General features: G+C 36.0%; 1 protein-coding gene across 2 annotated transcripts in view; it reads right to left on the bottom strand.

Annotated features, from left to right (window-relative positions):
* The window catches only part of PPP3CA (protein phosphatase 3 catalytic subunit alpha), a 357,673-nt gene that overhangs the window by 14,100 nt on the left and 317,057 nt on the right, over positions 1-26,516 (bottom strand). For both annotated transcript variants that reach the window (XM_049885626.1, XM_049885627.1), the window contains exons 10-11: positions 24,162-24,236; positions 3,505-3,589 (exon numbers count right to left, since the gene is read on the bottom strand). In XM_049885626.1, coding sequence (XP_049741583.1) covers positions 3,505-3,589; positions 24,162-24,236 — 160 coding nt within the window. The remainder of the gene's footprint in view (positions 1-3,504; positions 3,590-24,161; positions 24,237-26,516) is intronic.

The raw sequence follows: 26,516 nt of genomic DNA, 5'->3' as shown, positions 1-26,516 counted from the left end.
AAACAGAAGTCTTATGTGTGTTGATTTGATTGCTGGATTCTAGGCAATACGCCTTCACCCTCCCTGCAGAGGGTTGCTTAAAGACAGTTTTCTGGTTCCTTATAATGTTGCAAATTACCAAAATGTAAGGAATGTGTTGGACGGCTATATCTAACAAAGTTGCATCATCATACACATTCATTCAATACATACTAAAAATTTTAACTTCAAAAATTCCTTCTATTTGCCCCTTCCTTTGAATCTTTCCTCTTATAGCCTAGTTCAACATCTTTTGCTTGGATTATTTCAATTACTTCCTAACTGTTCTTCCTGTCACCAATACACCATCTTGCTATCCAATCTACATGCTGCCACTGAAACATACATATCTAAACGTAGATTAGAGCATGCCTCTCGTTCTGTGGAAATCATTTTATAACTCCTCATTGCCTATAGAAAAATAATTCAATACTTTACCCTGGAACTGAAGGCCTGCAAGAGTTCAGACTTAAGTATATTTTCAGCCTTATTATTCACGAGAAATCTCACTCACAGTAATTGCATTTACTAACCAGCCCTCCTACATACTTAGAATTTACAGAATACTCAGTTCATTTTCAGGTATCAGTTGGGTGACTTTGGACAAGTTGTTTGGCCTCTCTTGGTTTCCATTTCCTCACTGTAAAATGAGGTCAATGCGATGTTGCAAATTGGCTGTGTGGATTACTGTAAAATGTGTATAACATGTGGCACCACAGTACCTGGCACTGAGTAAGTACCCAGTAAAATAATGTCATTGATCATGACTTTGAAGACCAAGCGACTGTGTTCCTGATTATTTCTAGTCCTCTAGGAATGCCTTCACCATAATTCTCCACTTAATGAAATACTGCCTATCTCTCACGCACTCACTCCTCCTCCATGAACTTCCATTCAGGAAATATAAGTGCTCCTTCCTGTCCTCTTCCACAGCAGAGCACTTGTTCATGTACTTGGCACACATTTCATTGTCTTATATTAGTTTATTATTTATATGCTTGTCATACCAAATTGATACCAGACTGTGTAACTCAGTACATGGTATATACACTAAATGCTCAATCGTCACTTACTATGTTTTTCTTTCTTTTTTCTGGATATGACCTTCCTATGTTCTGCAAATTTGCTACAGGCGGTTTTAATATAGAAAAGCAAGAATGTGTATTTTTTTTTTCCTGATAGCATTCACAAATCCTCACACAAATTTTACAAATGTATAATATACAAATACACACGGAACATATACTTTATATCACATTTTTATATTTATATAGACACTTCCCTGAGTAGTAATAAAATTATCTTTTTATATTTCCTATCAATATAATACAATCTTACTCAAGTCACTATCATGACTGGGTTCAAACGACCCATTTCTAATCTGGGAATAATTATATCCTGTGTGCTAACAGGCAGGGGTTTGGAGGGACTTTCCAATTTCAAGACATGCCATCCTATGATTCTATAGCATTGCTCCTACCACCTTCATGTGGTTTGAAATCCCACAGAGATGGAAGCAATTATTTATATGAGAAAGATTTCTTTTTTCTTCCTAAATGTACTTTCACATGGAAATTCTGGAGCTGTTTATACTTCTCCTAGCAAAGACTTCAGAAAGAAAAAGAAATTAGAGTGTTTATTAGTAAGTCTGAGGCACAGTACATAACCAAGTGTTCACATAGAGGCACCGGTTGAGCCTAAGACCGTTACACAGACCTTTGCCCCCACAGGACGCTTCTCTAGCCACACAGGCCTTCTTGCTGGTCCTCAGATATGCTGACCTTATTTTTGCCTAAGGGTCTTTGCACTTGGTATTCTCTTTTGCCTTGAACCCAAAATACCAAGCCCACTGCCATCAAGTTGATTTTGACTCATGGTGACCCAGAAGGACAGAGTAGAGCTGGCCCACAGGGTTTCCAAGGCTGTAAATCTTTACAGAAGCAGACTGCCACATCTTTCTCCCACGGAGTAGCTAGTGGGTTCGAACTGTTGACCTTCAGTTAGCAGATGAGCACTTTAACCACTGCACCACCAGAGATCCTCTTGTCTTGAACAGCCTACCCCACATCTTCATGAAGGTCATCCCCCACTTGCTTAGATGCCATCACTCAGAAATTCTTTGTTTACTATGTACTAAAATATGTGCGTTATCTCCCACTTGTTATTTACCTATACTGTTTTATTGTTTCTTCATGGTACATTATGAGTGCTTTAAGTTTAATTAATACTTTTTTCATTGAATGAGTTAAAGAATGAGTCATGACAGTTTAGTTAGGAATGTACAGCATTAGAACAAAGGTAGCCTCATTCACTAGGCTGTAAAAAACAAAAAACCAAACCCACTGCCGTCGAGTCAATCCCAACTCATAGAGACCCTATAGGACAGAGTAGAACTACCCCATACAGTTTCCAAGGAGCACCTGGTGGATTTGAACTGCCAACCTCTTGGTTAGCAGCCGTAGCACTTAACCACTACGCCATCAGGGTTTCCACAGGGAGCAATAATTCTCTATTTTTAGCTTTAACATGACTTCTTCGTGATCGGGCTGGCTACCAGGGAGATATTACTTTGATTTAGTGTCTTCATCCTTCTCATGGCTCCTTGCTTGCTGTATCAAGTCATTTAGTTACTCCAAACTCTACTAGCAAGATAGAAATAGCAAAAGGAAAAATCAAAAGAGCCAGTATAGCTTACTCTACAAGTAAGAGTTGAGACAGAAATTTGGCAGAAATCAGATTATGAAATTACACAATATGAAGATGTAATTTTCGAAAGCTATTCCTATTTACCCGTTAACATATATGATTGTAAAATGACTATAATTTTCACATATGAACATAACTGTATTCTAATTTTTTAAAAGAAAAATATGCTTACTTTGTATTACTTAGCAAGACAGAATTTAATTTAAGAAATGAGCAGTTAATTACCTTCAAGAAAATTTTTGTTTTTGAAATCCATGCTTAATAATAATAGCACGATTCATGGTCTATTTAAAAAATAAGCCACTGTGCGGGAATTAAAGCATTAGGTAACTATTTTTTCTCTCTCAGTGATTTATTAGAATAATAGAGATTAGTGTGAATAAGCTTTATGGTTAATGTTCATTAGCCATACCTAGTGAATGTACCTGATAAATTCATCTTTTGCCATGGAGCCAGAATGAAAAATAAAAAAGATTATAATGGCTTTCCTGTTTCATGAGCTGTTCAATCTATTGTGAAATAAATGTATTCAAGTCCTGTGGCAAATAGAGGGGAAAAATGTGAAGCAGTTCATTTATAGAGAGGCTTTCTTTATAGAAATAATTTAATTTCAATTTGACTAAAACAGCGAGAAAATAACAATTCCATTTAAAGGAAAAAAAATTTAAAAAGCACATATTTTCTAGTAAAATATTTAAATTACCAGATTAAAGTATTAAAATATTTATGAAGAAACATAATAAATGAAAGAGAAAAGAAACAGAGGACAAATGATCCCACCTGAGAACCGAGAACACCCTGGCCATTTTGCCTATTGCTCGGATCTTGTTCCTTATCACCTCCTTCCGGGCTGCCGCTGTTGCTCCTGTAGTTTAAAACAGAAAGTTAGGTATTCGGTGACTTTTTATCTAACTATAGTTATTTTACAAATTTACGTACTTATATATATTACAAATTTACATGTTGTTGTTATTGTTAGGTGCCACAGAGTTGGTTCTGACTCATAACATGTACAACAGAATGAAACACTGCCCGGTCCTGTACCATCCGCACAATCATGGCTATGCTTGAGCCCAACAAATTTACATATACATATGCATATATAACAGAAGCCCTGGTGGCACAGTGGTTAAGAGCTTGGCTGCTAACCAAAAGGTCAGTGGTTCAAACCCACCAGCTGCTCTGCGGGAGAAAGAAGTGGCAGTCTGCTTCTGTAAAGATCACAGCCTTGGAAACCCTCAGGAGCAGCTCTGTTCTGCCCCACAGTGTCACTATGCATTGGAATCGACTTGACAGTCGCTATGAGTTGGAATTGATTTGATGGCAACGGTTATAACAAATTGTAGTAAGCAAGATCCATTTTTTTCCTAAGAGGTTTTATTTTTAAGTCAAGTTTAAAATCTATGCTTTTGGTCATCAGTACTTGGTATGTGATTCTTATGAGGTCTCTACAACACCAAAGAGCGACTTCTGAGATTTCCAAGGGGAGCTGGGTGGAGAGCTAACTGAGCAGAGAGAAACAGGAGTGCTTCTTACCGAGCTCCCCATCTCCTGTTTACACAAAGAGCACACACAGGCAGGAAGAACTCTGGCTCATCAGGATCATCTGCCCACTTCCAGGTTCCATGCTGGAAAAACTACTTTAGGAAACTTCTTTTTCAAAAGTTTACCGTTGAAATTATCAAACCAGGGAGCCTTAACTCTTCTTTGGAATATAGTTTGCATTACTTAATGGTCATAAATCATTTGTTTTAGCGTTTGCTACCCATCCTTTTCTTGGTTGGTTCATGAGTTCTAGAGGAAAAAGTAGAAAACTACAGAATTGGATTTGGTGAAAGACAGTGGCACAGGGTTTATATTCTAGTACTTAAGTAAAGAGTTATGCATGTGTTTGGATAAATGTCATTTATTATATTTTTCAAATGAAAAAAAAAAAAATCTACAGAGGCTATGGTTCCTAAGCAGCTGCTGTTGCGTCAGTTCTGACTCACGGTGATTCATGTGCGTAGAGTAGAACTGTGCTATACAGGGTTTTCAATGGCTGAGTTTCTGGAAGTAGATCACCAGGCCTTTCTTCTGAGGCACTTCTAGGTGGGCTGGAACTGCCAACCTTTTGGTTAGTAGCCAAGTAAGTTAACCTTTTGCACTACCCAGAGACTCCATTGCTACTAAGGAGTAAACCTTTTTTTAACCATGATTTTAAAAATAACTGTAGAATCTTTAATGAATTCATTTTATTTTTTATTTAAATTCCCAAAGTATGTTTGGAAAAGTGCAGAACACAGAAAAATAACTCTCTTCTTAAGATTTTACAATCCAATGCGAAGGGATAAGGTATTCTTTCTATAGATTACATGAAAGTCTGTAGAAAACATTAACACAAGCAAATTGTCTTTCGAATTCAACTGTCACTAATAGAAACATAACAAAATATTCTTTTCAGACAATACCAGAAATGTTTCCAACCTGAAGGAACACTTTCAGTCACATAATCTGTTCAGAGACTGTAGTCTATAGGTGGTAATTGGGATACATTTTAGTCTTTTCATCTGTGAAAAGAACAAGCTTTCTGTCCTTTTTGAAGGAAAGATTTCTGCCGTTTTCCTCACAGGGCTTTTATGAATGTGATTTGAAATCTTTTTTGTTCTTGATAAGGGTCAAACGATTAATCACCATCCTAATACTTCTACAAGAAAGAAAATTTGCACCAATTCACAATTTTGAAATGGTTAGAGAGGAGGCCTCTGCTTTTCTTTTCACTCCAAGAAAGGGAAAACATAACCCTTCACTGGGCCACTTTCTTCACCTGGAGGAGATAATTCCTTAAAGTTTACGCTAATGCACACCCATCTTGCAGTGCACAGGTGTGCTCCAGGTGTGTACCCGTGTCCTTGCTTCCTCTATTTTCTCTGTGACCTGAAATCTTTCAAAAAGCCTGCCTTTTTGCCCACTTCCTCCTCTCTTGTGGCAATCATACCACAAGGTACCTCCCAACATATCTGGGAGCAGGATTTGTCATTGCCAGCTATTCTGGCTGCAAATATGTGAAGTAATCTTAAATCCATGTGGGAGAAAGCCATTCTCCAATTGAACCCTTCTGATAATGAAACTGAACCATGAATTCTCATTCATATCAGTTCCTTGAATTATTACTGTATTGGCTAGAACACTATGGGGGAAATGGGGTGCCTCAAATCTTACTCTGAGTTTTGAACAATATTTATTAAGTATGATTTGTAGTTAAGATTCATAAAGAATCTTCATAATCTATACAATAAATAATGTCTTGGAAATCAACTTAAAAGTGAATTTTCTGTGCTTAGATTTTATATGATTAACGATCAAGTGGCTACTAAAGACTGTTTGCTTTCTTTAAAAAAGTCAGATGCCAAATTGTCTCCCTAAGGTGGTTTTCTATAATTTTTTTTCATAATATTCCTTACATTATATATTTTATTTTCTGGAATAAATTAACACTACTTACACAAAAGCCTGGGAACCCTGGTGGTGTAGCAGTTAAGTGCTACGGCTGCTAACCAAAGGGTAGGCAGTTCAAATCCGCCAGGTGCTCCTTGGAAACTCTATGGGGCAGTTCTACTCCGTCCTTTAGGGTCGCTATGAGTTGGAATCGACTCGATGGCACTGGGTTTGGTTTTGGTTTGGTACACAAAAGCCATCTTATCAAAGGATTCTTAGAATTTAACAAGCATGATTATAAGAATTATTGTAGATACTAGCCACTTTTAGGATAAAAGTAAATTGAGATAAAAAGTATAGGCAGATAAAGATAAGGTGATGGATCACTTGTCCAGTTAAATGTTGCTTTCAGTTTAACATTTTGCTAATACTACTCTACGTGGCTCAGTGATTGAGAACTTGGCTGCTAACCAAAAGGTTGGCAGTTCGAATCCACCAGCTGCTCCTGGGAAACCCTATGGGACAGGTCTACTTTGTCCTATAGGTCACCATGAGTCAGAATCGACTCAACGGCAACAGGTTTTGGTTTTTTATTCTATGTAATATTCCTTTTCTGACTGATCCAATCTACTCAGAGCTCATGATGTGCTTAGATAAGGGGAAAGATAGATTCTGATGCTCTCTAGTAAACAATATGGCCAGGCCATATATTCAATCCTATAGATACAAAGAATGGTAAATGTGGGAGAGCTCCAAAAATGGTGACTATATTTCTAAGCAAAACAAGAAAAACAGCTAGAAAGAGTGAATTACATATATTTGAGATAAATGAGAAGGGGAATACGTAAAACCAAATAAGTAAAAAATATATAAGAAGTATAATCTCACAGAAATCTTCCAATAAAGGACTTGTAAAAACCACAACCAGAACAAAGAAAAGCAAGAAAGTGAGTTGGAAAAGAAAGGAAATAAATCATCCAGAGCTGCACTTCTCTGCTCAGTGTGCACTGAGGCTCAGAAAAATGCCTCAATACTGAATTTTATATGTAAAATGAACATTTTGACAGTCACAAAAATTGTACCACTCATTTTTTCAGATATAATGAATTCCTGGAAAGTATGTAACACATCTTCTACTTTATGATACATATTTGTGCTCCCAACAAATAGTGAGTCACTGCATATTACCGCTCCTTTCTTAATGGAAAAATGCTCTCTTTACCTTACTTGATAACCCAGATAAATACGACATTTTATTATCCCTTTTATAAAATTAGAATATGTTTACTCAGAAAGTCAAGTAACCTGATGACAGAAAGACAGAAGAGACAGTAAAACTGAAGTCTCTGAAAAGTTTTACCCTGGGAATTACCTTCAACATTTTCCAAATAATCGAAATCAAAGTTAAACTAATACCACACATTTATAACCTCACAAAATGTTTTAAGTACATAAGTAAAACATCTGATTTAATACGTAATTTAAATTAAAAGAGCTGAACGATAGAAGGATAGAATTAAGTTCCTTGTACTTAGTATTGCTATCTTTGGTTTTTCATACTTTCCAGAGATAGCTAAAACTTTTTGAAATATTTATGTTCCATTGCAGTCCTCACAGCCTACAATTCAGGATGAAGTCCTGGGAAAAAATGCATGCTTTTCAGAGTTTTACTAGCTACAACATACAAATACAATGTCACTTTCACCATTCTTGGTACTTCATCTGTTAAAGCTGTGGAAATGGTACCACAGCAGCCCAAATTAAAAGTCAGTATATTAAATAATGAAGGCATACAAAACACCTTTTGCATTAAAATTGTACTTTCATTGAGAAGAATATAATAATTTATTTCAACTTGAAAGACCAAAACTGAAAGGCAATATTTTATATCTTAAAAAAATATACATTAATTTTAAATAGAATTTCATTTTGTGTCTACATTCAAATAATTATCACTCCTGTTTTGGGCTTCTCTTCAGCTTTTAAGTCCCGATCTTCTTTAATGCCTGGGGTGTTATGCTACTATTATATTCCGAATCTACACAGCCCTGAGCACTCAATTTTCTTCAAAGTGGGGGAGGCTAGTGTATATAGATCAAGGGAATCTTTAAAGATTTGCTTTCAACATGTGTCTTCCTGCCCTTAACTTAGTGCCTTGCTGACTTCTCATGAAGTTTTAAAGGCATCTGTGCTAAGTGGCCTGCTGGGTGAGTGCTGTATCCCCACAGGGTGGCTCTCAGACTCTGAAGGGAACCGGAAATCAAGAGACAAAGGGCCAAGTGCTGGGGTGAGAAGATTCCTAACACATATGCTATCTGCCACACATTACGGATGCTGGGTCTGTCATCCAGCTCACAGTTACCACCTGCTGTGCTACTATTATAAATTTCTCAGTTTAACTGAATTAGGGGTGTGCAGAAAGTGTTATGTAGAATACAACCTGTTACCCAAATCATTCAATCATAGAGTGTTCACATGAATCCTATCCAATGTAGCCTGCCATGTGCTAGCTACTGGCAACAGAAATATGAATCAGACATGGTCTCTGCTTTTGAATGACGACAATGGACTGTGACAAATACTATAGTAGAAGTAGCTGCTGGAGCTGGTTTCTGCCAGCTGGAGAGCATACACTGAGCACATCTCTTTTTGACTCCATGTTCAATAAGTTGATGTTGGCAGCTTGAAATCAGCCATAGTGGAAGAATTTATATTATGGAAATCTACAAATGCTACAAACCAGGGCCATTTCTCCCCTGGAGAGCCAGTTGTTAAACATTTATTGGCACACCACTGGAAATTGGTGCTAAGTGTCTATTAGAGGCATAAGAGAAATTTTCATTAAAAAAGGTGAAAGCTGCATGGTCTTGAAGGATAAGAATCAAAGGGTATAGAGAAGGGGAATGGCATTCTCCACAGAAGGGAGAGAATTTTCAAACATGTGGAGACAGCAACAACATATGTTACGTTTAAATGATGTGTGAGAAGTCTGGTGTGAAAGCAGAAGAGTGAGGGGAAGGTGAGAAGAAAAGGAGGCAATGCCCATGGCTAAATTGTAAAGACTTTAGCATAGTAGTGCATGCAAATAAGGAGTTCAGAAAGCATGAATGTAAAAGATAAACAGAACTGGCTTCTAATACATATTGAGTAACCTTTGGGCTAATTACTTAGACTTTCTGAGCCTCAGCTTCCTTATTTATAAAATTGGGACAGTGAAATATATCTTATAAGGTTATGGTAGGCATCAAATGAAGTAATACAAGTGAAGTACACTGTCCATCTGGTATCCCTAGCCAAGTGTGGCTATTTAAATTTAAGCTAATTAAAAGTAAATAAAATTAAGCATCATTCAGTTCCTTGGTTACAACAGGCACATTTCAAGTGCTTACTTGTCACACGTGGCTACTGACTACTGACTGTATTGGGCAATGCAGATATAGAACATTTCCATCACTGCGAAACACTCTCTTTTATAGCAATCATTTAGAGGGTACTTATAATTGTATAGTTATGTTGTAGTTTTATTTGTATTATTGTTTTTAAATTTCAGCAAAATTGCTGTTGATTCCGACTCATGTTGACCCCATGTATGTCAGAGCAGAAGTATGCTCCACAGGGTTTTCAATGGCTGACTTTTTGGAAGTAGGTTGTAAGGCCTTCTTCCAAGGTGCCTCTGGGTAGACTCAAACCTTTGAATTTTTAATTATCAGCCAAGTGTGTTAACCATTTGGACCACCCAGGGACTCGTCAGCAAGCTTAGTCTGGTGTTATTTTGGAGAATGAAGTACAAAAGGAAGTACTGGAGGCCGGGAGATTCGGTGGCTATAGTCACAATACAGATAGGAACATTTGCCAAGGTCGTAGAGACGAAGAGTGAACCGATTAAATCACATTTCAGAGATAGAATCAACAGGATATAGTGGCTGACTGACCGGAAGAGAGAGGCTTCTTTAGGGTAATTTTATAGGAACAGATAAATTGACATTTCATTATGGGAACCAGGGAACATAGGGAGAAAAGCAGATTTAGGAACAGGGAAAAAGAGTATGAGTTCAGTTAAGTTTAAGACGCTTGTGAATTTTAGGAGAAAATATGATTCTTTGGTTTGCAAGTGGGATACAGTTGAGCAGTATTAACAGGTGCATGGTAGGTGATGGCTACACAAATTTTCCTAAAGATAATACATTGAAAATAGACGACAGACAGCGTAGAGCCTTGGGGGATTAACCAGAGGAGGAGCAAACGATGAAAAATACAAAAGGGAACAGACAGGGAGGTAAGAAGAGTATCAGGAAACCAAAGGTTTTTAAGAAGTAAGGAATGGTCAGCAATGTCATCTGCTACAAAGGGATCAATTAAGAAAGGAACTAAAAAGATGCCATTGGATTGTACAATTTTCAGGCCACTGACACATTAAGACTTAACAATATTTAAAGAATTGGGTGGGAAGGGAGATAGGGCGCAGCAGTGTAGAGTATGAGTGGAAGGTGAGGAAGTAAGGACCATGAGAAAACTGCTTAGCTACCATGAGATAGCACAACATCCCCATCGGAATGGTAAAAATTAAAGACTGACAACAACAAATGTTGGTAAGGATGTGGAGTAACCAAAGTCTGATGTGTTGGTGATGAGAATGTAAAGCGGTACAAAAGCACTTTGGAAAGAAGTCTTGCAGTTTCCTATAAAACTAAACAGCAAACCCACTCCTAGCTATGAAGGTATATGCCCACAACAGGACTTGCACAATCACGCTTGTGACAGCTTTATTCATAATAGTCAGAAACTGGAAGCATTCCAGGTGTCCCTCAAAGGAGAATGGATAAACAAACTCTGGTATATTCATAAATGGAATAATACTCAGCAAGGAAGAAAAAAAAGAGGAATGAACTACTAATTTATGCAGCAATATGAAAAAATAAAAACATCATGCTGATAAATAAGCTGCTAAAGAGAAATGGCACAAACAAGTACAAAATGTATGGTTCAATTAACATGAAGTTCTAGAAGAAACAAAACTAATCCATGGTGATAAAAATTTAAAACAGTGGTTGGGGATAGGTGGGTGGGAATTGATTGGAATGGGGCAGGAGGGAACTTTCTGGGGTGATGGAAATAGTCTATATCCTCATGGGGATTAGATTCTGCGGGTGAATGTACTGTCAAAACTCACTGACTGGCACACATAATATTTATGCATTTTATATTTACATGCACATAAATTTGTATCTATTGCTAAACTCTGAACTCTGCTTACTGCTTAATGATATGCATGCGTAATCATTTAGAGGTTACGGGTACTGACGTCTGTAACTTACTCTGTCACGTACTCAAAAAGATGGATTGATGGATATATAAGGAGAAGTATGTATGTAATAAAGCATAAAGAGTCAAATGTCAATTTTAGAAAGTAAGTGGTAAGTTTGGCAATATAATTCTTTCAACTTTTCTATATGCCTGAAATGTTTCATAATAAAATGTGGAAAAAATAAAACTATACTTGGAAGAACTTGGCTTGGAAGGAAAAGAGAAAGCAGCTTTGAGAAAAGAGGTCTCTCCCTTCTTTTCTTCATTTTACACGTGGCTTGCATAAGTTTGCTGGAGGGAGGCATGAAGAGCTTTCTCACTGTAGTTACATCCTCCCCACCTCCTCCCCTAGTCACCTCCTGGGGAAAATTCCACTGCTAAGATCCTGTTTTATATGTCCTTTCTAATGGATTCTACTTGGTTTCAATGTATTTTTACAAGAAATGAAGATGACTAGCTACCTAAAAATTTATACTCAACCACCTTATAAAGGAGGAATATTTTCATATTGTTAGAATATGAAAAAGTTGCTTTTCAAAAAATTATTGTTATTGTTTTCTCTTCAATGGGAAAATGAGCAAAACTTCTCTGCGTCACTGTTATATTGGCCTCAAGTCTTTTCCTATTATAGGTTTCTCTCTTTAAAGGACTTTAAATTAATATAAGTGTATCCATAGTACAGCATTTAAATTAAATATATAAAAAAGTGTATACATACCTTTAAATTCTACAAGATTTCATACTTTTTCAAAAGAAAGATTAAGAACTACATCTTGCTGCTAGATTTCAAATTCCTTTAAACTTTTAACACAAATTCCTTTAAACTTTTAGTAAAAATTATGCAGAAGACTCACCACTTTCACACATTTTTAAAAGGTAACAAAGTTCATCTCTGTAGGAACCTATTCTACTTGAAAGTAAGATTTTACCATGGTTCATTATTATTGAGCAGAGCTTAGACTTGCCTCCAGATTTTATTTTTCATCAAATAGAGCAATTACTGAATTTGAATAAAAGCTATTGATAGAATGAAGCAAAAGGTACTGAGATAAGAAATATCCTTTGCTGTGTTATGTTCAAGACAAAAATGGGTTTGGTTTTCATCCAAATCAGCACATCTGAAATACAAGATGCAATGCAAAAGACAGAATTTAACTTCAGGAGCTTCTAAAAACCCTTGCATAATTGGTCTTATGGCTTTTTACAGTCGATGATTAAAAGTATGAGTATAGAGGCTGTCTTATTTGGTAAAACTGTATATTCCAAATTCACCCCCACTATTTAAGGTCTTTTCATTATTAGGTCACAAGGTCAAACTAGTCCAGGTCTTTTCAAACAGAATAAATGATTCTCTCATGAAAATCACTGTTCCTCTTTATCAGCATACATTTTTACTAATGAATTTTAACCAGTGTTTTTCCATGGTCTTAAAAAGAACTTCTCAGAGCCAGGCAATCTATGTGCTATAATCTTCAAATCTTATCTTCCTTCTCCCCCTGATTTAGGGTAATAGTTACAAACCCTGAGCTGCTATGTCCCAACAAAGTGATGTTACCAAAACTTGCTTAGACATCCATCTAGTTTTGTCCTGGGCTGTGAGTTCTGATAAGTGTTTCACTACATTTTCCTGTACCACCAGGCCCTTGAGACCTGGATTTAGGGACAGCACCATAGGCACCGGGTAATGGTACTCACTCTAATATGGAGTGGCTTTAGAACAGTGGGCCTTTATACATTTTTTACTCATACATCCACAAAAGAATATCCCCCAGAGAACACTATCCCCCCTTCAAGTTTAAATAGTTATAAAAAATACAATATTGTAAATACTGACATTTTAAAATAAAATGGCTATGTTGCTGTATTTATACACCAATGGCATATAAATACAATAGCAATTTGATCTTCACCATCATCCATTTAAAGAAATATCCATGTACAAACTCTTCATTAATATTTTTAAAGAAATCTTATGTTATTTTTTCTTTGAAATTATATTTGTTTCACTCCCCCAATTTTACTCCCAATAAAAATATTCTATTTGTTTATTCTTACATATTTGTTTTGGAAGTAAAATAGAATATTTTTATTTATCACAATGTTACATATTGGTCTCAAATATGTTTAGCAATTTAACTATATTCTAAAAAATTTCCTGAGATAAGGCCTTAAATGTTCAAAACTTCCTCCAGAATCAATATTACAATTATTGTTAGTACATAACTGAGCTATACAGCACACATGATAATGCGTATAAATATTAAAAAAAAAATAGAAACAAAATTTTATTGAATGAATTCCTTAAGTATAGGAATGTCAGGTAGGTTATGCTGCCTGGATAAAGGAAACTTCCCAGACACTGGATTTTTCCACTGTCTTCTTGTTTAGTATTCTAGAAGTTTTTAGATTTCAAGGCAATGCTCACAGTGTCTAGCGAGATCTAGGCCGTTGAGTTAATTAAAACGAGAGAAAGAAAATTGGGAAAGAGGAGGTGGGAAGGGAGAAGCTGCATGAGACCTCCAGCCTCCAGCTCAGGTGAGCTCCCGGACTGATCACTTCTAAAGAAAAGGACATATGGAGGCCAATGATGTGAAAATTGATTTTCTTAAAGCTACTTTTGGAATGTGTTTGGGTAAACCCAGGAGTTCAAATATTCCAACCTGAAGACTGCTGCTCATCCAGAAATAGGTTATTCCACTTTTACAGTTGTTTTTTGTTTAGAGGCTAGGATCTCTTTGAGTAGCCAAAAACTTGGGAATCCTACACTGCACATCCACTTAGGGACCAAAGACCCACGGCTATTGAGTGAATCCTGACTCACCGACCCCATAAAACAGAAGAACAGAGAACTGCCCCATAGGGTTTCCAAAGCTGTAATCTTTATGGAAGCTGACTGCCATATCTTTCTCCCACGGAGTGGCTGGTAGCTTCAAACTAATTAGCCTATGAAATCCTACTTGGATAAATCCCTCCTTGGATGACAGTAACACATTAATTTGATAAATTTATAAAAGAAAATAAAAGCAAATGGAATGAAGTAACAAATGTCAAGCTAATAAGGTAGATTTACTGTATAAAGGAGAAGCAATCATAATGCCTAGATGCCTAATCTATCAAGGACTGCTCTGAATAGATTAGAAAATAACAGTTAAAAAGGCATTTATTAAGGACCTAATTGTGCATATATGCTAAGTGCTGGAAGAATGCATTTGGCTAAAATTTAATTCTGGATCCTATGGATTTATAAATACTAGATTCTCAAATATTTAAATACTAGAATGATATTTGAATGTTATCTCTGAAATTATACTAAGCGAAGGGGAAAAAATAGACAAACAATGAAATTGTGCTATGTCCTACGTGTTTAAGTTATACCTTAGATGTACAATGAGGTACAAAAGCAAGTTGAAAGAAGTAATGCAGTTCCTTCACTGGAGAGCAAAGAATGGCTGAGGCACTGGTGTGCACAGAGCTTATTTGAACCAAAGTCACTCAAATATCTTCTGATGCTATGTAAGACCTAGGCAAGGTATTCTGCCAGCGCGTAGGTGATGCAATAAGGTTTTCCTTGGGAAGGAGAATAAGGAAATAAACATTACTTTCTAGACAGTGTTCAGAGCACAGACTTGAATGGGCAACTTAAAGAAGCAGAATGGTTCCCAGATCATCAGACCTTAAAATCACCTAAATATATTACTAACTTATCAGAAGAAAGGGATGTGGCAATCAAAAATGTATACATCAGCTATGGAGACACAGTAAGGTGAGGAGCATAGCCAACGTTTGAAATGTCTAGGGAAGTACTGTCCAGGAGGTAATGGGCTTTAAGCGTTCTGTACTGTGAGGCTTCAGGCCATAAATATTTGGCCCATTCAAGTCTTTTAAGGCATATAAATAAATTGGCATATGAGAGCCAGGACAGTACAGTGGTGAAGAACTTATGTCTGGAGTCTTTCTTGGCTGCCCTAATGACTAGCTGTGCTACCATGGGCAAGTCATTAAATTTCTTTAGGATTTACTTTCCTTTGTAAAATGAGGAAAATGCTTACTGTAACATTTACTGCTGTAAATGCTTTATTTCCATTATTTGATTTAATCCTCGCAACAACCACATGAGGATGGTAATGTTAGTTAGTCTCCATTTGACAGAGAATGATCCTAAGGAACAGAAAGTATAATTTAGTTGCCTAAGTTCATCAGCTGGCAAGTGGCCATCCTGAGCCAGATTCCTTGCAGTAGCAGGTGGAATGGGTGGCAGAATTAAGTAAGTAATGTGCTCATTCACTTTCAATACTCAAGAAATACATGCAACAGATATCGTACTAGCTGCTACTGCAGGCTAAGCACCCAGCACAGAGTTTTGGTACCTGGTAAGTACTCAAAATGTTTGCTTTTATTAGGAAAAAGAAAACGGTGCTGCAAATGTCAATAGTCTAGTTCTTGTATCAGCTAAATTCTCTTACTAAAGGCTAGATCCCAGACCAGGGCAAATTCACTCATGTTGAGAATGCTAGTAGCAGTGACACCTTTCCAACGCTTCTTGTTTTGCTTCAAGACAAAAATGGACCACCTCAAAATGATGGACTGACTAAACAGGAGAACCAAAAGTTCTCTTTCTACAGAGTTCTGAAAAAAACAAACAAACAAAAAAATAGTTTTATAGCTCCTCATGAGCTAAGAATAAAGTTGAAGTAAACAGATTTTTAGAAGAGGGAAAATAGACTATCTCATAGAAAAAAAATTTAAAAATTTAGATTTTCTGAGTATTTATTAAGCTTTTTCATATGGCCTTTAAACCTACCATCAAAGATTAAACAACTACTAAAAGAAAATGTTTTACAAACTTTGGGCTCACAACAACTGACTATAGTTGTTCAATCAATTATTAATTGTACTCATCAAAGCACCATCTTTTCTTCAAGTGGAGAACTTCAACCTATAAAATGCCCCAGTACAAAGAGAATCATGAAAGCTCTGCCAGAAAAACAAGAAAGAAAACATATCTTACTTTCTTATGGTATCAATTTTCAGGAAGCTGACGGTCATGGATTGAATTGTGTGTCACCCCCCTCCCCCCCAAATATGTGTATCAACTTGGTTAGGCCATGATTCCCAATATTGTGTGGTTGTCCTCCATTCTGTGATTGTAATTTTGTGTTGAGAGGATTAGGGTGGGATTGTAACACCATCCTTACTCAGGTCACCTCCCTGATCCAAGGTAAAGGGAGTTTCCCTGGGGTGTGGCCTATATACCACCTTTTATCTCTCAAGGGATAAAAGGAAAAGGAAGCAAGCAGAGAGTTGGGGACCTCATACCACCAAGAAAGCAACATCTGGGTCAGAGCATGTCCTTTGGACCCCAGGGTCCCTGTGCCTGAGAAGCTACTCAACCATAGGAAGACTGAAGACAAGGACCTTCTTCCATAGCTGACAGAGAGAGAAAGGCTTCCTCTGGAGCTGATGCCTTGAATTTGGACTTTTAGCCTACTGTACCGTGAGGAAATAAATTTCTCTTTATTAAAGCCATCCACTTGTGGTATTTCTGTTATGGCAGCACTAGATAACTAAGACACTGACTTTACCCATTACAGTTCTCTCTATGAAGAATGCCTCTTTCACGTGCCAGTTACCTCTATGTGGTTTGCGAGAAGTGAAGTTTTTTAAATATAAAGATACACAAAGTCCTTGCCTTCATTAAGGAAAGAGGGCTTTCCACTTCAGTGCCTTTCAAATAAAGAATAAAGTTTAAATAAAGAATAAATTAAAGCTTATAGGGCATATGCTTTTTTCCCACCTTACTATACTATACTATATGGAGTTCCTTCTGAACAAATTTTATATATACATTGAATTGAAGTATATGCTTAGGTATACAATAGCTAATGCTCAGTATAAGCTGGCTAATGTTGAAGGAAAGCTCTAATGATAAATGCTACAAAGAGATTATTTTAAAACTATGTAAAGACATAACACATTATATATAGATGTTTACAGCATAAAATCTGGAGTATTTTCTAGACTATTATTTTGCTGTGAGCGTAATATTCTTGCCATTGTTGGATACCACCCAAACAATTAGCTATAACAGGGATATGGCGATTTTTTAACATTTAGTTTGTTCTGCAAAGTCTGTGCTTCTGTGTAATATAAAAATCTTGCCAGGTAATGAAATACATTAGTGCAAAATCATGATAGTACATTATGAAGAGAAAGTGGTACTTTGGATACCTATAGTACTGCATCATTTTAATTAGTAACTCAAAAGGATTGTAATTACTATAATCAAATATGATACACCATACTTGATGATACTGATTAAAATATGACGGCAAAAGGGACCCCAAAATGTCAATAGTCATAAAGATGATGGGAGCTCGTATCCCACTATCAAGCCGTGATGGAAAAAGAGGTTGTTACCTCACTGTAAAGGGTACAAAGTACAAAGGATAAATTTAAAGTGACAAAAATGATTGAGCTTCTAAATTACATGTAGAAATACTAGTTAATTGGGAGAAGTCAACAAAAACTGGGAAGATAATTAACAAATACCTGAGAGGAAATTACAAGGCCTTCTATAGAACACTGAATAATCTTTCTTTTTCATGTGTTTTCCTTTTCTCTGCCTCAATTACATAGTATAAGCTCAGTTATTATAAAAGGATAAGAGAAATTAAAACTAGTAAATGGAATTCCATCCTCTCACACAATTTCTTGAAAAAATTATATGGATTTCTCACATAGCCAATTTTCGAAAGCAGCAAACTATATAAAAGTATTTTTCTTTGCCTGGTCAGAATTAGTAGAGGACAAGCAAGATGTCCTCTATCCTCTATGTTTTTCCCTTTAGATTTCAAAGATTTTATCGAAATTCATGCTCCCTGTCCCAGCCCTCTAACTCCTCTCTATGACTAGCATGCTTAAAATGTTTAAATTCTTGTTCCACTAACTATATGTTTGACAAAGGAATACAGGGACCACGTGTGTTTTGTTTACCATTGAATACACAGAGAAGGTATTCCATGAATAAATGTCTTTACATATAAATAAATAATACATTAAAAACCCAACCCATTGCCATCGATTTGACTCCAACTCTTAGCAACCCTACAGGTCAGGGTAGAACTGCCCCACAGAGTTTCCAAGGAATGCCTGGTGGATTCGAACTGCTGAATACGCCACCAGCTTTTCCAATATATAGAAAAAATGTATTAAAATTGAGGTACTCTGAATTTAATTTTTTTCAATGATTTCAATTTACTTTTATGCCATTATAAAAATAAAATAAATTTTGTTATTCACCTGTTTTGAATGATCTCATGTATGATAATCAAAGTCATGGCCCTAATACTTCATTTTCTGGCCCAGTTTATATCTTACATTAATTTTTCTGCAATTGGTAAAAATATTTTCAAGTAGCTGCTGCCTGAACTGTTTTACAATCCCGGTTCTTGTGACCTATCTCTTGTCCACCCCTTCTTTCTCCTTCACTTGCTTATCTTTTTACAGCAGCTTCCTCAAGAAGGGTTAATTTCAAAGTTCAGTCCTCAATTTTCTGATAACTCCTTCCACATCAACAACTTCAGAGACCACAATCATCCTAATAGATTCAATTATGGCTTTAATTATAAGCCTCTGTCATCAGTCCAGATTTATTCCCCAATTTCCTGGTCCCCATTTCCAACTCCTGCTTGTACACTTCTCAAATTGTGTCTGAAATTGAACTCATCTTTTTCCTGAAATGAATGAGTTTTTCCACAAATATTATCCTCCACTAGGCACATAGGTCTCAGCCATCAAAGTCAGTTTTCCCTTCCTTTGTCCTCTAACATAAGTCAGTGAGTCCTATTGATCCTTCAGTTTTGAATACTGTGAATATCACATACTATTTCATTCTTGACACAATCTTTGTTCAGATCCAATCACCTCAACTTTGACATACTTTATTAAGTTCCTAAATTATATCCCTACTCTTCCTTTGTTCATTTTCCAAGTGTTCTTCCAAGCTTGGAAAAGGTATTTGCTTTTTCTCCAATACCGCTTTTATGATGTTACTCGTCTACTTACCAACCTCATGTTGCTCTTCAGTGTTGATAAAACAAGAATAACATTGCCACTGTGCTTCTCAGGAAACCCTGGTCGCGTAGCGGTCAAGTACTATGGCTGCTAACCAAGAGGTGGGCAGTTCAAATCCACCAGGCACTTCTTGGAAACTCTATGGGGCAGTTCTACTGTGTCCTATAGGGTTGCTATGAGTCAGAATCGACTCGACGGCGGTGGATTTGGTTTGGTTTTTTGTGCTTCTCAGATCTCTTTTTTTGTTCTATCTAAACTTTTATATACTTTAATTAAAATTTAATACCCCCCTCCCAACTGCCAGATTATAATAGAACACACAACATTTCTTTTTCAGACTGGGAAGCTGAAACGTAAGATGCTAAAACGGTTTGCTTAGAATAACAATTAGTATAGTTGCAAGAGGACATCTGAGCTAACTGTTCTTGGTATACGTGCTGCCATACACATTAAGCAGTGGGGACTTTCTCAGATAAAATTTGCTAGCTTAATTCAATCACTCCTTTTAGTTTTTTTTTTTTATTTATTTTGTCGTTGTTGAGAATATACACAGCAAAACATACACCAATTCAACCCGTTTCTACATGTACAATTCCGTGACATCAATTACATTCTGTGAGTTGGGGAACCATTCTCACCTGCCTTTTCTGGGTTGTTCCTCCCCCATTAACATAAACTGGCTGCCTTCTAAGGTTCCTATCTAATCTTTTGCGTAGCTATTGTCACTTTGATCCCACAGAGATAGTTCTCAAAAGAGCATAATGCTCAAGGCAGACTTTTTTTTTCACTAGTTTAGCTAAACTATTTTTGGTTTAAAAAAGATTTCAGGGGATATTTTTTGGCTTCAGTTTTAAGATTAACTCAGGGCAATAGTTTCAGGAGTTCATCCAGCCTCCATGGCTCCAGAAAGTCTGGAGTCCATGAGAATTTGAAATTCTGTTCTGCATTTTCCCCCTTTTGATCAGGATTCTTCTACAGGATCTTTGATCAAAATGTTCAGTAATGGTAGCTGGGCACCATTCAGTTCTGGTCTCATCACAAAAGAGGTAGCTGTTCATGGAAGCAATTAGCCACATGTTCCATATCCTCCTTCTATTCCTGACTCTACTTCTTCCTCTGTTGCTCCAGGTGAATAGAGACCAATTGTCATGCCTTGGATAGCTGCTTGCAAGCTTTTAAGACCCCAGGCACTATGCAACAAACTAGGAGGTAGAAAAGAAGCACTAAACATGTTATTAGGCCAATTAGCTGGGATGTCCCATGAAATCATGACCTTAAACCTCCAAACCAAGGAAGCAAATACCGTGAGGTTTTTGGTTGTACACAGCCTCAGAACCAATCACATTTAAAATAGTTGGTTTGGTGCTGAAAATAATTACTTGGCTTGAGGGTAATTCCTTATATTTAGGGTCCCAAAGCATTTTTGCAAAAGAGTTATTAGTGTCAAATGCTTTTTGCTAGATCTTGTCAAATATTCATCATGGCAAATAAATACAATTTTGGTAGAAAATAATATAATCAAATCCTTGCAGAGGTATTCCTTAAGGACTAGTAAAATGTTACTCATTAGTTCCCAACTTTGCAGTTTGAAAGGTTCTGTCTGACTTTTTAAAGCTACACAGGAAGAAGTAAGAAAACACCCTGGAACCTATGGTATGAGATTGAAAAATTATCTAATAATTCAAAACAGATGATGGGAGATAATTTTCTTGTATACAATTTAGAAGGTTTCACAGAGGCATGCAAAAATCTGCTCTGATCCCTTATTCAGTGACTTGCCTGTGGTTAACATTAGGATAAGGCAAAAATGTGAATAAAGAGTAAGAGTTCTACCATGTGGTTTGCTCTTTAGATGAAAGCAGAGACATAAATTCTAATTTAATACTAAGTTTTTCCAGTGCAGCCTGAAACTATATTTGGCTTGAAATGTATTGGTTTTATTATTTTATTTTTCTTTCCTTTTTATTCTACAGGATTTCAGTTTCACCTTCACAACTCTCTTGTTACCCAGGCTTATCACATATCATAGCCTCCAAAGTAATTTATTTTTTTTAAAAAAAAGAAAGTGATCTCAGAGTCTATGATTTCAGGACCTGAAAAAAAAAAGACCCAAATAAATATCCCTAATTCATGAAACTGTCATTAGGTCTCTAATGCTTACTTGTTATTCCATCCTTCATTATTATGATATTCAACAATAAAGAAACCTTTGTGATGAAGTTTGCTTGACTTTTGTTAGCTTTTCAACCTACTTTGGTATCACTTACTAATTCTTGCATTGCAATGAGTCTTCTTCACTAATGAGGATTAACTAAATCCAAGATACATCTACTTGGATTTCGTCCTTCTCCGAAATGTTCTGGTGAGTAACAATCTAAATTGAAACCAGACTGTCATTTTATCATCCAAAATCAGAAGTGGAAACAGGAAACAAAGACCAATACATATAAATTAGATCCTCAAAACGTATTCATTGGCATTAAACTGCTTCCAAACTTTACAAGATAGCACAAGTTTTATATTTTATTTTCAACATAAAAGAACCACAGGCCAATTTAAAACAGCAATATTCTTCTAGATTAGCTATCAAATTCCTTTACTTGTAAGGCAAAAGCTAACCAGGAGAGATTTATGACATGGTTTGAATGCTACCCTACCTGGCAGGAGCCTGGGTGAGCCAGAAGACTTTTGTCTTCTCAGGTACAACTATAATTTTAACACAACAAAACTTCGCCCTGGGTAGGGCAAAATTCCATTTCTCTTCAGGACTGACCTAAGACTTACGGGTGGTACGGTGAGATTTTATCAGTCTCCTTAAAAAGAAAACTTCTTCCAAGTGCCTGTAAAAGGACATGTGCTTCCTTGAGTTTCTGTTTAGGGCGATGGAAAATTTGGCAATGGGTATTGGTGATGGTTGCACAACATAATTAATGTAATCAGTCACAAAACTGTACATGTGAAAAAATTTTAATTGGGAAATGTTGTGTTACATATTTTTACAACAATAATAAAGAAATGACATGTACTCCTGTAACTGGAACTCATTATTTTAAAGCAGAGTAAGTCACAAAATAAATCCTTTCAAGTCAGTAACCGAGAGGGTGGGTGAAGAAAGCTCACTAGAAGGGAAGTAAACACCGAGTTAGTCTTGGCAATATTTAACTATGCAGGAATTACCTGTACCATTGAGTGTGTAGGCATTTTTTGGCTGCAGTACTTAGAACATAGTAGGTACTCAACATGTATTTGTTGAGTGAATGAATTAATATAAAATTACAAACATATGTAGGTCTACTTCTTATTCTATATATTTTTATTACATTGTGCATATCATATACATTGGCCAACTGATTGTTAAAATGGAGCTTTTGTTACCGGGGGAGTATAACTATATTGATACTGAATAATCTTTCTTTCAGGGAGTAAAAGTAACACAGTGAAAGGCATCTAGTAAAAATTGTTTGCTGACTTTTAAGATTCAGATTCTATCTGGTTAGATGTTCTTTAGGAAAAAAGTCTCTGTCATTATGCAAATATTGTCTTTTAAATGATATCCTTATCCTGGGAAAACTTAACAGTAGCTAACTGTGGCTAGAACATATGAAACATTTAGAATATTAGATGAAGCACAAAATGTACACCAATCTCCTGCATATGAAATGTATCAATACACTTGCATAGGTTTTTACAACTGTTCTTAACCCAGTAAAAAGTTTATTATTTCTTTTAAACCTCCGTTCTCTCATCTTCCCTATAGGCTACATTGCCTTGGAATGTGAGATGAGTCAAAGGGAGTTTATGCAATTAATGAAGGCAAAAGAAGTTACAGAAAAGAGAAAATTGAGGAGGTATGAATAAATTATACTCTTAAATTTATCCAAGTATACAGGCTCTATATAAGCATATGAACATTTCTGCTTTATTTTTGTCTGCACCATTAGGTAATTTGCACTTAGAGATATGACCTGTATTAAGTAAATCTTAAATCATGCTGTTTTGATACTAATTCTCTGAAAGGGACACATTCTCTTTTTATTTACCTCAGTGCAGTTTTTACCAACCCTACAGGACAGAGTAGAACTGTCCCATATGGTTTCCAAGGCTGTCATCTTCATGCAAGCAGACTGCCACATCTTTCTCCTGCAGAGCTCCTGATGGATTTGAACCACTGACCTTTCGGTTAACAGCCGAATACTTAACCACTGTGCCACCAGGGCTCCTTGAATACTAATATATCAATATACAAATGTTTTCTTCTATCACAGACAGCACAATTTGAATAACTGATGGGGAGCAATCCCACTAAAAGGCACTTTTTAAAGTTGTCCAGTAAATTGTAACATTTGCTAGATAATAAAGGATTATTTCTTTTATTAAAGAGCCAGAATACTTCACTTAAAAAAAAATCTGAAAGATAGTTATTAAAAAATTTACTACTTCAACAATGTTTTCAAAGCAATGGGAAAATTTTTTCTTATTCTGTTAAAAAAATTTAAAAGCAAGAAAAAAACAAGAGATCGTTTTCATACTCAATAATATAATTGAAACATGACTGAAATCTTAGAATATCACCATCGGGGTTAACAATGAGATGTCAAGTAATTATGTGGCAAATAGAATAACACAAGGCTCAAGCCTCTTACCATCAAATCCATCTTCTTCTGACCCTAGTTCATCATCTGAGCAGATATTGAGGACGTTTACCAGCATCTCAGTCACTAGAGAAGGAAAGGAAAAAAGAGAGAGAAGAAACAAACAGCAACAGATTTTCTGTTACAACCTTGTTACTCAGAAGTTCTTAATGAGCAAACTTAACAATAACAAATCTAGTTAATATACAGAGTCCCCTACAAGGCAATAAAATCCAAATCATAAAAGATAACAGCCTTTGTGACTCTATGTAGACTTCATGTTTTTAAAATTATTAGTTCATATTTAGTACTAAATCTAATGGTAGCATTTACTAGCTATAGGTCAAAAAGCAAGGCACAAATTAAATATGTCAGTGTGAATACACTCTAAATCTATGAGAAAAAATGGTTATTTTTGAATACTTATTTGCACAATGACAACATTACATCTAGATCAAACAGATTGCAAACTTCTGTTCAGCAGGGATTAAGTAAAAGCTGGATTTTTTTTTTAACTTCCTAGAGTGCTCAGTACAGTGACAGGCACATGGTTTTGTGTTTAATAAAGATTTTTGATTGACGAACTAATACATTTGAAACAGTTTAAGCATACTGATTAAAAAATGAATATATTGATAGAAACATCATTAAATTTGATTTTCAAAAAGCAATTAAAAATAAAGTTTAAATCTAAATCAGAAGTTTAGTTAAGTAAATAGATTAACAATAGAATTATATAAAAGGGTTGTATGGAGAAAATTAGTACTGCATTACTTTTACACTAAGATGCATGTTTATTTACATTAGCAGTTTTTGAAATAGGTTAGGTCTTAGCCATGTGAAAAGAAAGTCGCCCATTATGTCTTTCTTCTTCAAGAGCTATTTCTTAATGTGGTATTTTTAAACAAATGTCCTTCTAGAATTTAAAATATATGATAAAGAATAAAATTTCAGTGGAGTTAGCATTATTCCTGAGTTTTAGTTTAATTATCAAAACCGAATTATGTATGCATAAGCGACAAAAACAACCTGTTATAGTCAAATCGATTTCGACTCATAGCGACCCTATGGGACAGAGTAGAACCACCCCACAGGGTTTCCTAGGAGCATCTGGTGGATTCGAACTCTGACCTTTTGGTTAGCAGCTGAAGTCTTAACCACTGTGCCATTAGGGCTCTGAGATGTATGTATACCAATATATGAATGGGTTCTTTTATAACAGATCTTCAAAACATGAATAAGTGATGGGAAAAACCCAACTAAATGGTTTTCCAAGGGTACCCAGAAGTTGTTAGAATTCACTGATTTTTGTTTCAGAGAAGCCAGGAGATGGCACCAACATGTACTGCAGTTTGATCAGTGCAAGAAACTGGGGACATGGAATAGTACTGGGAACATTATCACTCACTATTACGATTTACTTGTGACTCAGTTTGGTACTCAAAGGAACTTCTTCACTGACAATGCATAACTCCCTGGTGTAATCATTTTAGGGCATTGACAGAAAAACACACACACACACATATATTGTAGGGTTTCAGAAAAAATACATGGCTTTTCTCTAAAATTTTCCCATAGAACAAATCTTCATTTTTCTGAAATATGTGGAAACTATATTACAAGGCCCATTCATCTTCTCATGCAACGTGTGAGGTGATGCACGAGGAGTGATGTAGTCTACTACCATGAGGATCCTGAACTAAACGCTCAGGCTCACTGGGTGCAGACCTTCCTTTCAAATTGTTGTTGAGGTTTCATTCAAAATATGAAAACAAAACAAAGGGAGAAGGAAAGAAGAGAGGGAGAAAAGGAGGAAGGAACTGAGGGAGGGAGGGAGGGAAGAAGGGAGGGAGGAAGAAAGGAAAGGATAAAGGAAGGAGAAACAAAGGGAGGGAAGGAGGATGCAAAGAAAGAAATAAAAGGCCAAATCTTCTGAAAAAAACGGGGCAAATTAATTGACAGCTTTTTATATGTAAAGTTGTTTCATTGTTCTGCACCTTGTAACACACTAATGCTCACTCTACATTTTTTTATTATGGTAAATATATATATATAATAAAACATTTTGCAATTCAACAAAGCCCACTACATTTTCAATGAACTATACTTTTCGTTGTGCATGTTGCCCTTCATAATATTGTAGCCGTACATCACTGTCTTACAATGATTATTATTCATGTCTGAAATTCGAGGAAAGCCTGATCACCCTAAGCTTTTCATTTGATAGGTAACTTGTAAACTAAAACAGCTTTTTTGAATTACAGCACAAAGTGGTAAGGAAAATAGGTAGCCAGTATAGCTTGAAGCCAGTTAAAACCATATTTCTGTTATTTTTAATAGGGTTATATTACTCTACTGAGATTTATA

This window comes from Elephas maximus, chromosome 5 (assembly GCF_024166365.1).
Source record: "Elephas maximus indicus isolate mEleMax1 chromosome 5, mEleMax1 primary haplotype, whole genome shotgun sequence".
In the NCBI taxonomy this organism is placed as follows: Eukaryota; Metazoa; Chordata; class Mammalia; order Proboscidea; family Elephantidae; genus Elephas; species Elephas maximus.
Note: the sequence above shows the minus strand (reverse complement) of the source record. Positions and strands in the feature narration are given on the sequence as shown.